This window comes from Podarcis raffonei, chromosome 6 (genome assembly GCF_027172205.1).
Source record: "Podarcis raffonei isolate rPodRaf1 chromosome 6, rPodRaf1.pri, whole genome shotgun sequence".
NCBI lineage: Eukaryota > Metazoa > Chordata > Lepidosauria > Squamata > Lacertidae > Podarcis > Podarcis raffonei.
This window is the reverse complement of record NC_070607.1, coordinates 931433-947112: the sequence shown is the minus strand read 5'-3', so window position 1 is coordinate 947112 and position 15680 is coordinate 931433. Positions and strand designations below refer to the sequence as shown.

The 15680-nt window shown below is 47.5% G+C and overlaps 1 protein-coding gene across 3 annotated transcripts in view; it reads left to right on the top strand.

Annotated features, from left to right (window-relative positions):
- PDE4DIP (phosphodiesterase 4D interacting protein) overlaps positions 1 to 15680 on the top strand; it is a 103132-nt gene that overhangs the window by 3834 nt on the left and 83618 nt on the right. The window contains exons 2-4 of one of the 3 annotated variants that reach the window (XM_053391057.1): positions 7816 to 7865; positions 9078 to 9316; positions 10503 to 10613. In XM_053391057.1, coding sequence (XP_053247032.1) covers positions 7835 to 7865; positions 9078 to 9316; positions 10503 to 10613 — 381 coding nt within the window. In that variant the 5' untranslated portion in view covers positions 7816 to 7834. Of the gene's footprint in view, positions 1 to 7815; positions 7866 to 9077; positions 9317 to 10269; positions 10614 to 15680 lie in introns of those variants that run through there. The other 2 variants (XM_053391060.1, XM_053391056.1) reach the window with 2 other exon arrangements.

The window sequence follows — 15680 nt, the reverse complement described above, 5'->3', positions numbered from 1 at the left end:
ATAATAATTAAACACTGTTCATATGGCAGGCAGCATTTTATCAAGTAAACTGTAAAGGATGTTCATTTTATTATGTGCCATAACCTTTAAATCCTTCTTGGCAACTTTTTTTGCTGAACTGTTTAGCCTCCATGCTATATTTATGTATTTGATTCTCATCTATAAGTAATAAATCAGTCCTGTTCTTTTTCAATTTAATTTAATCTTATCTTATTGTCATTCCATTTCTTCATTCTATGATAAATATGTTTTGTTTTTTGCCTGTCAACTCCATCCCCATGCTTATTTTATATTTTATAATAACTTTGATATGTATTGGCTCCTCCTTTATTGAAGTGATTCATTCATGAAAACATGGAATGGCATCAAAATTGGGACTGACCCAGTAAAGTCTGATGGGGTTATATTTGGGGCCGGGGGGGGGCATTAGTTACGGTTCTCAGGTGCAAAGTAGAAGAAGATCTGGGCCTTGTGCTTAGAACAGTTATATAAAAGAGGGGTTTGGACAGGTGTATGACAAGCCACACCATCCCAAATTCCCTCTTCCCCAACTGGTAAGAACCTCTTTATTGTTTATGCCTGGTTATCCTGTAGGTTATTTGTATTTCTCTGTGTGGTTTTTCAAAAGTGTCACATTTTCTCCAGGATGCTTGCAGGTTTTTCAAAACAATGATAAAAGAAACTTAGCTGCAGCATATATCAAAGATTGGGAGGGATGTCGGTGTAGTTAATAAGAAGAGTCAAGGAAGCTGTTTGCAGCCCCTGTAAAAGGTCTTTCAGAAAATGGAAGTATTGTCCAAATAAAGAGAACAAAAAGGACTACAAACTTTGCTCCCCCCAAAGTTGAAAATAAGGGGTGCATTTTAAAATATATATATTAAGTATATAGAACAAACCTTTGCTGAAGAAGAATCAGCATGGCTTCTGCAAAAGTAGCTGCTGCCTCAGTACCCTGATTATATTAATAAGAGTTATTAGGTTATACTAACAAGCACATGATTAAGGATGGTCTGGTAGACATTACACTCTTGAGATTCCAAAGAAGCCGTGAGCCAGATCCCTCACTGGAGGCTCCTGAGTCAACTTGGCAGTTGCAGGATAAGCGTTCAAGTCCTCCTGTGGTCCTAGAGCAGGTTAAATAGAGGAAGTAGAAGGTAGGAATAAACAGGCAATTTTCCCAAAGAAGGGAAGTGGCCAGGGGGTCATGGGAGGCCTCTGATGTGGGAGGTGCTGTTGCCCATTCCTGGGAATGTGCTTGCGCCTTATATGTAAGAAGGGAATACAGGATGTGAGCTGGGAAGGGTGATGTCATTCTGGCATTCTGCCGTTGCCACATGTCCGTTGGTGTCTTCCATAGAAGGCTAATGGAGGCTTGGTTGTTATGCAGGGACCTCGTCGTCAGGAAGGGACTCTCTGTTGTCTTTGCTACACTTGCTTTGGTTTCTGCAGCGATTGAGGTGATGGCTCTGCCACTAGCTGGCCATTTGACGGCATCTGTGCGGTGCTGATGTTAGTCCTGACATAATGGCTTGTAGCAGAAGGATAGGATTGGTCTTCCTGATACGTGGAAAAGAGGGCAGCTCTGCACAAGAATTTCAGAGGATGTGAGAAAGATAAAAAGGAAAGCCTCTTTGTACACAATAAAGCCCTCAATGATTCTTCATTTTCCTATTACCTCTGTGCTTTCCTGTAACATCTAATATTTTTTAAGTATTGAAATACAAAATACACATAATTCCAGATTCTGCAGCATAACAAAATAAAATTAGTTACAGGTAGGTAGCTGTGTTGGTTTGTCATAGTCAAAACAAAGTAAAAAAAAATCCTTCTAGTAGCACCTTAAAGGTAAAGGTAAAGGGACCCCTGACCGTTAGGTCCAGTCATGGCCAACTCTGAGGTTGCGGTGCTCATCTCGCTTTATTGGCTGAGGGAGCCGGCGTACAGCTTCCGGGTCATATGGCCAGCATGACTAAGCCGCTTCTGGCAAACCAGAGCAGCACACAGAAATGCCATTTACTTTCCCGTCGGAGTGGTACCTATTTATCTACTTGCACTTTGACGTGCTTTTGAATTGCTAGGTTGGCAGGTATCTGAAGAAGTGTGCATGCACACGAAAGCTCATACCAATAACAAACTTAGTTGGTCTCTAAGGTGCTACTGGAAGGAATTTTTTAATTTTGTTTCAAAATAAAATTGTGAAACTGCATAAGTCAACATTTCCCTATTTGTGTAATGTATCACAGTTGCAGTGGATGTGTTTTATGGAGCTATCCCATAACAGTCAGCCTTCCTGACTTCTTTGCTCATGCCAACTCCGTAGTTTAATTTCCTCTGCAAGAAGGAGTCCTTCTGCCCTCCGTCACCTTACGATAAGGGAAGCCTGGCCATTGGGTTGCACAGAGTCATCTAGAAAAGGGTGAAGTATTCAGATCATGCTTTAAGGGCTTCTCCCTGCCCTGCTTCACAAGATATGTCCTTATTGATTGCAACCCGACCTCATTGAAGCATCTCTCCCCAGAGATGACCGCATTTCTCCTGCTTCCTTGGCAGCTCACTGCTCTTCTGTGAAAAGCAGGGAATTTGAGCATCTAATGGAGCTAAATTGATTCTGCAGAAGGTGCCACCCTGACTTTCTCATCTGGCTGCTGACCTTTTGGCAGCTGAAATATACTCGGAGTCAAGAGTGGATTTCATGCTCAGCTCATAGTGGTGAGGAGGAATGGAGTTTCCCCCAGAATGTCTGCTTTATATACATTATTTACACAATGGGCCCCACGTGATTGGCTAATTCCGGGATTCTCCTGTAGGCCAATCAGGTTGCAAATTAACTTCCACCTGGAGCTGGATTGGGTGGCTCCTGTGGACCAATCAGACTGCTGCATTCTGGATCCTATTGTTCTAGGACCAATCAGACTGCTGCATTTTGGATCCTATTGAACTCCTCCCCTCTAAGTCCCAGTCCTGCCCAGGAGGTCGCATTCATAGTCCTCAAGGTACGCCGGCTGCCTACGTGTGTGTTGCGGTCTGGGGTGTTCCCTGGTCAGGGGTTCGGGTTCTGGCTCGTTTTCCGAGGATGCTGGCTGCAGTGGGGCTGTTTGGTCTGGCGCAACCGGCTCGCTCAGTCTTGGCTCTGGTTCCGGTGTCCTTTCGGCCTCGCGGGTCCTCTCTGTATTTACTGATTCTGCCTCCCCTGCTGGCCCTTCCTGCTCTACGGGCCTCACTGCCCCACTGTTTCCTTGGGACTCCTCTGACCTGTCCTCCTCCTGGTTTTCTCCCTGGAATCGTTGCTGTAGCTGGTCGCAGTGGCAGTGGCAGCATGGCCCCTCTCTCCGTTAGCACCTCGTACGACACGGGGCCAGTGACCCTGGTGACTGTGGCAAGTACCCATGCCGGGCCTGCCCCAAAATTCTTTGTTTACGCTGGGTCCTGGGCCATGAAAGTCCGGGGGTTCCTGCCTTCCCCAACCACCACCTCATCCTGAGCTCTGTTGGGGTGAAGACGGTCCAGTCTGATTGCAAGGCGCCGGCCCATTAATAGTTCAGCGGGGCTCTGGCCAGTCGTTGAGCTGGGGGTGCTGTCCTGTGCTAGAAGGAATGTGGCAATGTGGTACTCCCAATCCCCTTGCGTAATGCGGCAGAGGGTGTCCTTGGTGGTCCACACCATGCACTCTGCTTGGCCATTGGTGGCAGGGTGGAATGGTACCGAGCGGATGTGGCGGATGGCGTTCTGCGCTGTGAAGGTCTGCAATTCTCCTGACATAAATGCGGTTCTGTTGTCTGAGACGAGAGTGTCAGGGAGCCCATGGGTTGCAAACAGCCTGCGTAGTACCCGGATGGCTGCGGACATAAAAGTGGACGGTACCAGTGCGACTTCCAGCCATTTGGTGTAGGAGTCCACCACTATGAAGACTGTTTTCCCCTGAAAGGAGCCAGCGAAGTCCACGTGCAGGAGTGACCATGGTGCTCGGGCGGACACCCAGGACTGGACTGGGGCCCTTGGGGGATCTGGGCGGGATTCTTGGCAGGCCTGGCAGTGTTTGACCCCGGCCTCTATCTCTCTGTCAATCCCCGGCCACCACACATAACTCCTGGAGAGGGCCTTCATTCTCACTACCCCTGGGTGTGTCTCGTGTAGGGCTGTGAGGACCCTTTTGCAGAGGGGATGGGGAACGACAAACCTGCTTCCCCATAACAGGCACCTCTTGTGGGCTGACAGTTCATGTTTATGGGTTGTGTAGCCTGCGAATTCTGGCCCGGGGCTGCTGCTGGGCCATCCCCTCCACACCCAGTCCAGGACCTGGGAGATGACCTTATCTTTCTTGGAATGGTGCGCAACTTCTTGTGCCTGAATGGGGCGGTCAGGAAGCAGATCCAGGCTCATAACCTCTTGTGCGGGTGCTGGGTCGGGGCCTGTTTCCAGCAGTGGTAGCCTGCTGAGGTGTCCCAGGACAGCGTCCATTCCGTAGGGTAAGGCTAGCACGACCAGCAGCCTCTCGTCGAAGTGTGCCAAGACCGAGGTTGAGATGAGCAAGTCCTTGACTGCCTCGAATGTGGCTTCCTGGCACTGGCCCCACACCCAAGGGGCCCGCTTGTCCAGGAGTCTGTGTAGGGGCTCCACTACCACCGCCTTATGGGAGGGGAGGCATGGTAAAAGTTCAATAGTCCCAAGAAGGCCAGAAGGTGCTTGCCCCTGGGTGCTGGGGCATCACAAATGGCCTGTACCTTGTCCCCAGTAGGGTGGACCCCTTCTGCATCCACCATAAATCCCAGAAAGTCCACCTGAGGCACTCCTAGTATACACTTTTCCCGCTTCACCTTGAGACCCGCTGTCTGGAAACGGTGCAGAACGGTGCAGAGGCGGTCCTCAAACTCCTCTGGCGTGGGCCCGGCAATCAACACATCATCGAAGAAGGGGGTGACGCCAGGAATCCCTTTAAGGAGAGAGTCCATTAGATTCTGGAATGTGCCTGGTGCCACACTGACACCAAATTGCAGCCACTTTACCTTGAACGCTCCTCTGTGCGTCACAATAGGCTGTGCCTCTGCTGTGGCCTCATCCACCGGCAGCTGTTGATAGGCTTGGGCCAAGTCCAGCTTGCCAAAATTTTTTGACCCAGCCAGGGTGGCAAGGACATGGCTGACCACTGGCACTGGGTATGCATGGGCCGTGAGGGCCTTGTTTATGGTACATTTGTAGTCTGCGGAGATGCAGACCAAACCATTAGGCTTGACGGGTGTGATGATTGGGGTTTCCCAGGGGGCATTAGGCACGGGCTCTAGCACTCCTTGCTCCATGAGCCGGTCAATTCTTCGTCTATACAGGGTTTCAGGATGAACGGGACCCGGCGGGCCTTGAGCCTGACAGGTCGTACTGCGGGGTCCAGCTGTAGGGCAATGGCCTGTATACTGTCCCAATTTCCCATCAAAAACCCCTGGAAATTCCTTGCATATGGTGTCCAAGTCAACTGGTAAGCTAGTGCGGTTCACCCCAGTGACGGCGAGCCCCAGTGGTCCAAACCATGCCAATCCCAGTAAGCTAACATAGGGGCCCTTGACCACAAGCAAGTTCAGTTGCCACGTCCGCCCTTGATATTGCACCCTAAAGGTCCCCACCCCCATTGTGGGGACCTTACATTTCTGGAAGTCCCGGAGGGTGAATGGGGCCGGCCTGAGTTTGGGACCCCCAGTAGCGCACAGTTTTCTTGAGGTCCTTGCCAAGATTATGGATAGAGTTGAACCCGTGTCAAGCTCCATGCGGCACTGGGCCCCCTCTACCTGTACCTCTACATGAATTTTCTCTATGTTGGGGTGGGGCAACTGGTATACCTGGCAGTCCGTGATCTCTGTGAGTTGCCTTGGTGCGTTGGGCCCCGGGACCTGGCCTCTTGGATTGGTCATCCGATGCCTGGCATCGGGTGGGCCGAGCCCGACACACCTGGGCAATGTGTCCCAGTTTTCTGCACTGCCTGCACTCTGAGTTGCGGAAACGGCAGGTCCTCTTCTCGTGACTCTCCCCGCAGCTTGCGCAGTTCCCTCCTTCTCGTTGAGGCAGCTGTGGTCTGTGCGCTGCTTGAGTGCGCCGCAGAACTCGGTGCACCTCCTCCCTGTCGGATCCTGAGTCGTCGGCGAAGTTTTTGTGGTGGGGTGGCAGGCTCGGCTGTGCCTCTTGCATCGTCCTCTCGGCAGCTTCAGTTGCCAGGGGCTCCTCCAGAGCAACCTGGAACGTTAGGTGCTTCTTGGCGTAGAGGCGTCGTTGCAGCTTCTCATCCTTCAGGCCACCGACGAGGCAGTCATGAAGCATGTTCTCCAACTCTGCAAAGTTGCAGAACTGGGCGGCTTGGCAGAGGGAGGTCACAAACCCAGTTGTGGTTTCCCCAGGGGCTTGCCACTTTGCGTAGAAGGCATTTCAACAAGCCACCACCGAGTGCTGCGGTGAGAAGTGCCCCTTCAGCTGTTCCATTATTGTTTTGTAAGGAACAGTAGCGACGTCTTCAGGCACAAGGAGAGCCCAGGCGATTTTGAATGTCTCCTCTCCTCAGACGCTTAAGAATATCGCCCTCTTTTTGGCGTCTTCTTTGGTGGTGACCCCTTTGGCTTCTAGGAGGAAGGTGAAACGGGAGGCGTACGCTTCCCAGTCTCCGGATGCTGGGTTGAACAGCAAGAAGCTGCTGTCGGTTGCCATGCTGAATTCCTTGGGGCCCAGAGCTGAAGCCTGGATACACGGTGTGAGGCAGCGATGCGGCAGGTGGCGGTGCTGCAGTGCTCTGTGTGGCAGTCAGCTCAGCGGGATCCCACTTTCATCGCCAGTGAAATATACTTGGAGTCAAGAGTGGATTTCATGCTCTTTATTCAGCTCATAGTGGTGAGGAGGAATGGAGTTTCCCCCAGAATGTCTGCTTTATATACATTATTTACATAATGGGCCCCACGTGATTGGCTAATTCCGGGATTCTCCTGGCGTCATGCTGTGCCGGCCCACGGAGGATCTCTGCAGTAGTGATCCAGCCCAAGCCCAGTAAGCCTTGCCGACCCCTGGTCTATGGTAATCACTAACAAACTTAATTTGAAAGTGAGAAGTTATGCTTGTCCAAGGTAGTGCTATTTAGGCTGCAATCGGATACCCACTTACTTGTGAGTAAGTCCCACTGAGCTCGATGGGGCTTACTTCTAGGTAGACATGTAAAGTTTGGCAGTAGTAGAAATTGCATTAGCAAAATTTAGATAAAGATGAATTTCCAAAGATGCCTCTGTTCCAGTTCTCAAATAGTTCCAGAAAGTGATAATTGGATAGTTTTGCCTTGAAACATGAACTCTCAACAGTAAGTCCTGTTTCTGGTGAGACTCCAGTGGCAGAGGGTTCTGGACACACTTTCCTTGACATGAGGGCATTTGTGGGTCAGCCCTGAATGCAGGTGAGAGGCAGACAACATCCACTCCATGAACGTTTCTGGCAATCCGAATGCTTTCTATCTCTCTTAGCTGCTGGTTTGAAATCTCTGGCGCAAGAGGCTGTTCCTCTTCATGTGCCATTTTCCAGAAGTTTCCCCCAAGCAGGACTGCTCCCCATCACCACCCCAGGGGCAAAATTAGTCTTCAAAAGCAGCCTATTAGCCCCAAGGGAAGGAACTGGAGCAACAAAATAGCCAATGAACTATCACGGCCGTAATGTTTGAACACTTAGGATAAAATGTGAGGGGATTTCTTGAATTAATGTGATTTGTGAGCAAACTTTGCAAGAAGGGGAATTTTGCTCTGTTGGTGCTTCCATGAGCTTGAACACTGTTCATTTACATTTGCCAATGTGTTTTCTGTGCAGGGTGGAGTCTAAGGGCAAGATGGTTCCTAGAACTGGACATGTGATGATGGGTAAGGTCTGCCCCACTTGGGCTATGCTTTGATCTGCTGGTTCTTGCTCTGTGGGGTTAAGCATATAGCCAGACTTGCCAGTGCCGTTTGCTGGTACTCGCACCCTTTCTGGCCTGGTGAGACCTGTGGAAGCCTGCCATCTATGGCTTCCTATAAGACAGCACACCCCAGCCGAGGAGGAGAATAAACTGCTCCTCAAAGGGAGCTTTTACTTCATTATAGGAATGAGGGTTTTGAAGAACATGCAACAAATTGTAGGAAAAGCATTCCAGGCCAGTGGACCACTCTGTGGAACAGGCCATCCCTAAAAAGGCCCTGTAGCTCCTTTCCTGCCTCCCTGTCTCTATAGGAGTATAAGAAGAACATGCTTGCAGGATGAATCAAGTGATCTAATTTCCTTTTCCAGCAGTGGCCAACCAAATGATTTTGGGAATTGGACCAGGATGGCATGATGACAGCAGTCCTCCCCCCCCAGCTGGAATTCCCTGGTACATGGACACCAAACTTGGTGGCTTTAGCCAGGATAACAATTGACCTCTGTGCATTTGTCAGCCTCAGTATCTAGTAAAATTTAAAGCCATTTTGTGGCAGCAGATCCCATAAATTACTAATGCATTATGTAAAAAAGAAACAAATGACTTTGTTTTGTCAGCCCTTAATCTGATTCTATTTCTTTGGGAAACTCAAGAGTTCTACAGATACTTTTTTCACCTTATCAACAGACATACTTTTCATAAATCTCTATCATGTTCCCCATTAGTTATATTTCTCCCCTGATGACCCTCCCCACCACCACTTAAAGGGAAGGTGCTGTGTGGCTTGGATCATATCTACTGCCATTTTTCATACCTTGTGCAGTGCTGTGATATCTCCATCCTCCATTCCTATGAGTTCTTTCTTTGTTTTCCTGTCTTTGTAATGCAAGTGGGAAACAAATGTTGGCTCCTTCTCATGGTAGCAGGACTCTTCGTTGGCAGATGCCCAGCCATGCCAACCCTTGACCCTACTCCCGTGTAACCCCTGCCTTGGCCAGAAAGTAACTTCCGTTTTAAGTAGACTGCATGAGAGAGGAACTTGCAGGAGAATGCGCTTCTGATCTCCTGGCTTTCTGGTGCCAGTGCTCTAGGGTTTTGTCTGGTGTTGTGATGAAGTTTTGCTGTGACGCCGAGATCCCCATGGTCTGAATGCACCTCTCTCCTTGCTGCTCCCCAGCCTTTGTTGATACCACGCAGCAGAGATGCCAGATCCAGCCACAGATCTTGAGCTTCTTCAACACGGGTCCTTTGCTGCAGACGCCTAGCACCGAGGACTTGGATGTGGCTTGCTCCATGGTGCAGGTGCAGCCCAAAGTTCTGAGTGGCTTGGAGACAGCCCTTGTTGAGAGCCGCCTCCCAGGAGCCTTTGACGAGAGCACCACAGCACAGACCCAAACGCTGAGGGATTTTGAAAAGGTAAGCAGTCTGGAAGCATGGCCCCCAAACAGTCAAACCACATATTGTCCCTGAGTCCGTTGGAAATTCCCTGTACTGGGACTGAAACAGCAAGACTAAAAATCCCTCTCCCCTCCAGGTAGAAGTGCTCTTGTTTTGAAGATATTGCATTTTTCCAGCACTGATTAATGGGACGATGGGATTCTTATGCAACAAGCAGAATCTATTGTGATTTGAGCTATCCTGCGAAATACATCACAGTCCTTTCCCAAATGTACAATCCTCCTGCAAATTTCTAAGGTCAGCATGGTTTGACTGCCAGGTGGGGAGAAGTATAGCAGCAGCCTAGAGGAAGCTTTAATAATTTCTGCCCCCCACCCCATACCTTGTGGAATGAATCTTAACCTGGAAGGGTGGAACAATATTGGTGTATTTGAGTGGAAACCAAGGAAACTGCAGATTTTCTGGCTCTTCAGGCCTCACTACTGCTCACCTGGCAGTTTATATTAGTTGCTGGGCCACTGAAATACTGGCAAGGTTTGCAACCCTGGTCACAGGCCTTGTTTGGAGGTCCACCTGAGCCTTGGAAATTTTAGGGCTCACTAGGCCCATGAAGGGAAGGGAGCGGAGAGTTCTTTCCTTTCCTCAGATGCAGGATTATGTGATGGAACCAGATCTCCAGTGGCATTTGAGGGGGTTCTCCTCTCCTTCCCCGTCGTGCTGTGCCTTGATCATGTTACTCATCCCACACCTGGCCCAGGCGCAATCTCTCTGTCTCCCTCTGCAGCGAGTGGGGCTGCCCTAGTCGCCCTGTTTCCCTCAGCTGCTAATCTCCTGCAGTTGGCGAGGGAGGGTTGCAGATCCCTCCACAGCCTGTCTCAGATTACACCACTTGCGAAGGGGTTCATGCAGGATGAGCGCCTGCCAAGGATTCCTCAAATACCTCCTGGAGGTAAAAAAAGAAATGGAACTGCACTCTGCCCCAGAGTTGAGCGGCAGCCCCAGAGCTGAAGGGCAGCTGGCGCCCAGAGCTTTGAGCTCACCCCAATGTCTCCATAGGCATCCCAGGCCTTGTGGCTGTAGCCCATTTCTCTGGGCTTCCCCTCTTTTCTCGGCTTCACAATGTTACTGCAGTAAAAGGGGTGAGAGGAGATTTCCACCCCATGGATCGCCCACCATGTCTAATGGCTACCGTACTCTGTCTCAGCACCTCAATGACTTGAAGAAGGAGAACTTCAGCCTCAAGCTGCGCATCTACTTCTTGGAGGAGCGCATGCAGCAGAAGTATGAGGCCAGCGGGGAGGACGTCCACAGACGGGTGAGCAAACAGCCCTGCAGGGCCTGGGGACTGCAGAGTCTGAGCTCGTTTGGCCCTGGAGGCAGAGCTGGGCAAGAGTTTTCTATACTACTTAACTGAAGAAGAGTCACTTCATGGAGCTAACAATGCTTCAGTGCGTTGGGCTGCTGCCTAGGCTGGCAGTTCTGCCATGGTGTCACTTAGAAGTTGGGCTCTGGCTGGAGTCTGTCCTTCTGACGGGAGTCGTCTGGGGTTCACTGCTAGTTATCCCTACCTGGAGGAGGGTTTTGAAATATGGGGGGTGTGGGGAGCCTCGTGGAAAACACGAGAAGAGGTGAGAAATTTGCACGTACCCTCCAGAGATAGCTGTTGAACCTGCAGAGTTTGTGTTTTTTCACTTTGTGAACAAACTGCAGCACTAAGTATAATAGTCTTTTATGTTCTTCTTGGTAATTCAGTCAGACAACTTTGTTAATGTGCACCAAACTTAGAATTCTGAAAACATGAGCATTGGAGAATAAAACACTGTGTGACAACAGAACAGAATGTATAGCATCGAAATATAAAAATGCAGTATCTGGGCAATTGAAACTCATCTTGTGAGGATAATAGCTGCAAGCAGATGGGTTTCTCTAAAAGATTTGTTTGTGGAAGGTGCTTGATTTATGGATTTGATTTTTGGGGGTTCCTGGCTAATGGGTCAATTCCGTCTGCATGAGCGGATGCTGAAAGAAAGTTTGGACATTGGAATGTATTCAAAGGAGAGGAAAGTGTGACTTTTGGTTGTTGGTCAGAAATATCAGAGGAGGAAGGATTTGAAGGGTCTGCTGCTGCTTTGGGGAATGGGATACTGCCGTACAGAGAAGTACTGCTACTTGTCACCCATATATTTATGAAACAGCAAGTGTTTCAAAAATTATATCTGTTTCCTTTTTAAAAAATTTTTTATTACATTTTCAATTTTTGTAATCACAATATCCATACATACATCAATAAACTCAAACCTCGCTCTTACCAGAGCATCGACCTCCTCCCACCCCTCTTCCAGACTTCCATATATATTTACTTTAATCTTAGCATTTCTATAACCACTTTTTTACCTTCTCTAATTTTTATATTTCCCCTTGTTAAATGTAAATCAGTTCCTTATATTGTCATTACAAAACATTTCAACTCAAAGCTACAAACGTTTTCAGATGTTTACAATATTCTTTCATATATAATATAATATAAATTTGCTCCAATCCTTTTGAACCAGTTCGTCGTGCTGATTCCGGATCTTCCCTGTCAGCTTGGCTAACTCAACGTATTCCACCATCTTACTCCGCCATTCTTCCAATGTTGGAATCTCCTGTGATTTCCATTTCTGAGCCAAAAGTATCCTTGCGGCCGTTGTGGCATACATAAAAGTATTCACATCTTTTTTAAAAAAATTCATCTCCAATTAGACCTAGCAAAAATAACTCTGGTTTTTTACTGAAATTATATTTAAAGATCTTTTTTAATTCATTGTAAATTATGTCCCAATAAGTTTTCACCTCAGTACACGTCCACCACATATGGAGGAAATTCCTCTCCTTCTCCTTACATTTCCAACAATTTTTATCTTGATTTCTATCCATTTTTGCAAGTTTGGCTGGTGTCATGTACCATCGATACATCATCTTCAATAAGTTTTTTTTGAGTGACATACACGCTGTAAATTTAATTGTTTTGGTCCATAATTTTTCCCATTTTTCAAAATCAATATTATGTCCCAGATCCTGGGCCCATTTAATCATAACACTTTTTACCTCCTCATCCTTTGTGTGCCACTCCAGTAATAGCTTATACATTTTTGACAGTATTTTCCTTTTACTACTCAGCATTTCAGTCTCTATTTTTGATTTTGTGCTACCAAACCCAGTTCTTTTGCTATCTTCTCTGAATACATCCTGCAATTGGTGATACTGCAACCAATCAGTTAGTTGTTTTTCTCTCAGTTCTTCAAATGGCTTTACCTTTAGTTTATTATCCACTTCGATTAACAGGTCTTTGTATGTTGCCCATTCACTTCCCATGTTTTTCTTTTTTACTGCAAAGGCTTCCAATGGAGAAAGCCACCACGGCGTTTTGCATTCTAACAATGTTTTGTATCTACTCCAAACCTCGTATAATGATTTCCTAATAGGTAAAGGTAAAGGGACCCGTGGCCATTAGGTCCAGTCATAACCGACTCTGGGGTTGCGGCACTCATCTCGCTTTATTGGCCGAGGGAGCCTGCGTACAGCTTCTAGGTCATGTGGCCAGCATGACTAAGCCGCTTCTGGCGAACCAGAGCAGCACACGGAAACGCCGTTTACCTTCCCGCCTATTTATCTACTTGCACTTTGACGTGCTTTCGTACTGCTAGGTTGGCAGCAGCTGGGACCGAGCAACGGGAGCTCACCCCGTTGCGGGGATTCGAACCGCCGACCTTCTGATTGGCAAGTCCTAGGCTCTGTGGTTTAACCCACAGCGCCAATAGTGTGATTTTAAAAACCTCTATGTATTTTAACCTTATCGTACCACAAATACGCGTCAAATCCCTCTAAATCCAATACATCTGTATTATCCAATGTTATCCAATCTCTCAACCAGCAAAAACAAGATGCCTCATAATAAACTTTTAGGTCCATTTCCAGTACTTTTCCCCAACCCTGTAAACTTCTCTACTGCTCAGAGAAGAGGGGAATATGCAACAATATTTTTAAACGGTGGTTTTCAAACTGTGTTTGAAGGAAGACTTGGTGGTTCTCTGAAGTTTGCCAGGGTTTTCTCAGAGTGAGTGTCAGAAATGGTGGGAAGCTTATCTGAAAAGCAGCTTGCTGACCACTATCAACCTTCTTTTGCAATGTGCAGCTGCAGGAGAATGTGATGACTTTCTAGTGCACACGTTCCATTTGTTTGGTGTGGCGGCAAGGGCCAGGGAGCCTTGCCAGTCCTCCGGGTTAACCAAGGGTGTACCCTAGCCTACAACATACCCCCAATCTTCTGCCATGTGCTGTGATTCCTCAGCAGAAGAGACAACAGGAAAAAATTCCTTGGAGGTGGAAAACTAAAAACCAGCATTTAGAGCAACTTAGTCAGGCATGTCACCAGACTCTAAGGGTGTGGTGTTTGACTTACTCACTAGCCACAAAAGGGTGTTCACTCAAAGCAAGTGTACATATCTGTTTAGTTTGCCAGAGAACTTGATAGAAATGGATGTGGAAAGTTGTAATGGAATGAAGGCGGTGCAGGAGAGAACCCTGTGTGGACGTGTCAGATGTTGTGGGGGATTCGCACTCTTCAGATGGAGATGGAGCCTGGTTGGAGGCAGCTTGAAAGTGCCATATATTATTCCATCTCAGAAACTTTGCAGGCAGTAAATTGGAGAATAGGTTGGGACCCTCTGCCCTCTGAATCAAACCAAACGACACTTAAACCTAAGATTGCATTCACGGTGCTCTACTAGTTCTAGTCCCAACAGGGGAGCAATGAGGACCAGAGCTTGGGGCCAAAATCTGCCTGGCACCTGGCCTCTGGACCACCACAAGGAGGACAATCTCACCAGGGCGGAGGAGGCTGGTTTTCACAGCATCCTTTCTTTCATTTCAGTTTTTTAAGTACCTTATAGCAAGGAGGCAGTTAGCTAGGCACATACATGGTGACAGATATGCAGGGACTTTGGAAAAGCCAGCTATGGAGGTCAAATTCCAATGTCAAAATGGAGCTAACATTTTGAAAATATGCTTAATGGCACTCTTTAAGAGGCCCAGGTAGCACCTGTTGTGATTCATGAAGCAGTAAATAGAAATACAAGTAGAATGTCTTATTAAGAGCAGGGCTGTAGCTAGGGGGTGGTGAGGTGGGCCCCTGCCAGGGGTGCAGGCAAGGCCCCCCCAAAAAAGACTTAAAAATATGTCCATAAATATACCTAAAAATAAAAATATCAATTATTGTCTCATAAGAAAAGGTTTTAAATAGAGGGTGAATTGAATGGGTGGGGGTGGGGGTTAGAGGAGAGGCGGAAAGAAGAGCTCATTTGTCAGTGACTGGGGAGGGGCGCAATCTGTGCGGTTCTGCCAGGGGCGCAAGAGCACCCAGCTACGGCTCTGACTAAGAGACTTACCAAGGCAAAGTGGAAGGGGAGGCAGGATATTGCCTGGTTTTTTCCTGTATTGACGCAGTTTGATAGGTGCCAGTTATGGTCCCTTCGTGTATGACAATTAATTCAAGTGAAATGTTGACAGCTGACTGCTGGACTTATAGTATAATTGCCCATCTTTAAGAAAAGTGGCTGGGATAGCTGCCTACATGCTGACCCAGTAAGTCTTCTTGATGTCCCCTCAACACAATGTTGTTCAGCATGGATTGAAGAGAAGCAGGTTCTATCCCCATGAAAGCTGACTTTCACAAGGGACATAGCACAATTGACCCCTCTTTTGTTTTTTAATTATCTTATTTATAAAAACCTGCATGTCACATGTGTTGGTCTTCTATCTGCCTTTGACTCCATTGACTGACAGCATCTCTTGGGTGGGGGGGGGGGAACTATCAGTTACTTCATTTGACTGCTGCTTCTTATACAACAACTGTACTTTAAAGTTGATATTAAAATTGGAAGTGGCCTTGTCTTTCAGACTCAATATTTACATCGAGAGATGCAAAAAAAGGTTGGACCCACTGATGATGATGATCCACTTATTTCTCCAGTAATATCATGCCAGGATATTTCTGCTGAATATGAAAATGAACTTAGGATTCCTCATATTTTCAAGTACTCAGATATTTGGACTTCATATATTAAAATTAAATCCAACCATTAAAGGGTGGCTTGTCTATTAGAAGCAACTCTTTGGTCCTGCTAGCAGTTCCATCAACAGCCAAAGTTTACTGTGCAACAGGGCAGAGTAGGGCCTTCTCTGTTATCACACCGCATATGGCAGTTCATTTGAATGAACATGTTGGGAGTCTGGACAGCAAGTCTTGTTCCCCTGATTCTTTAAGATATTGCAGCCCTGGCCCAGGACTGGGATTCCACGATAGGGTTAGGCAATTTAAGACCCTGGACTTAAAGATTTTGCA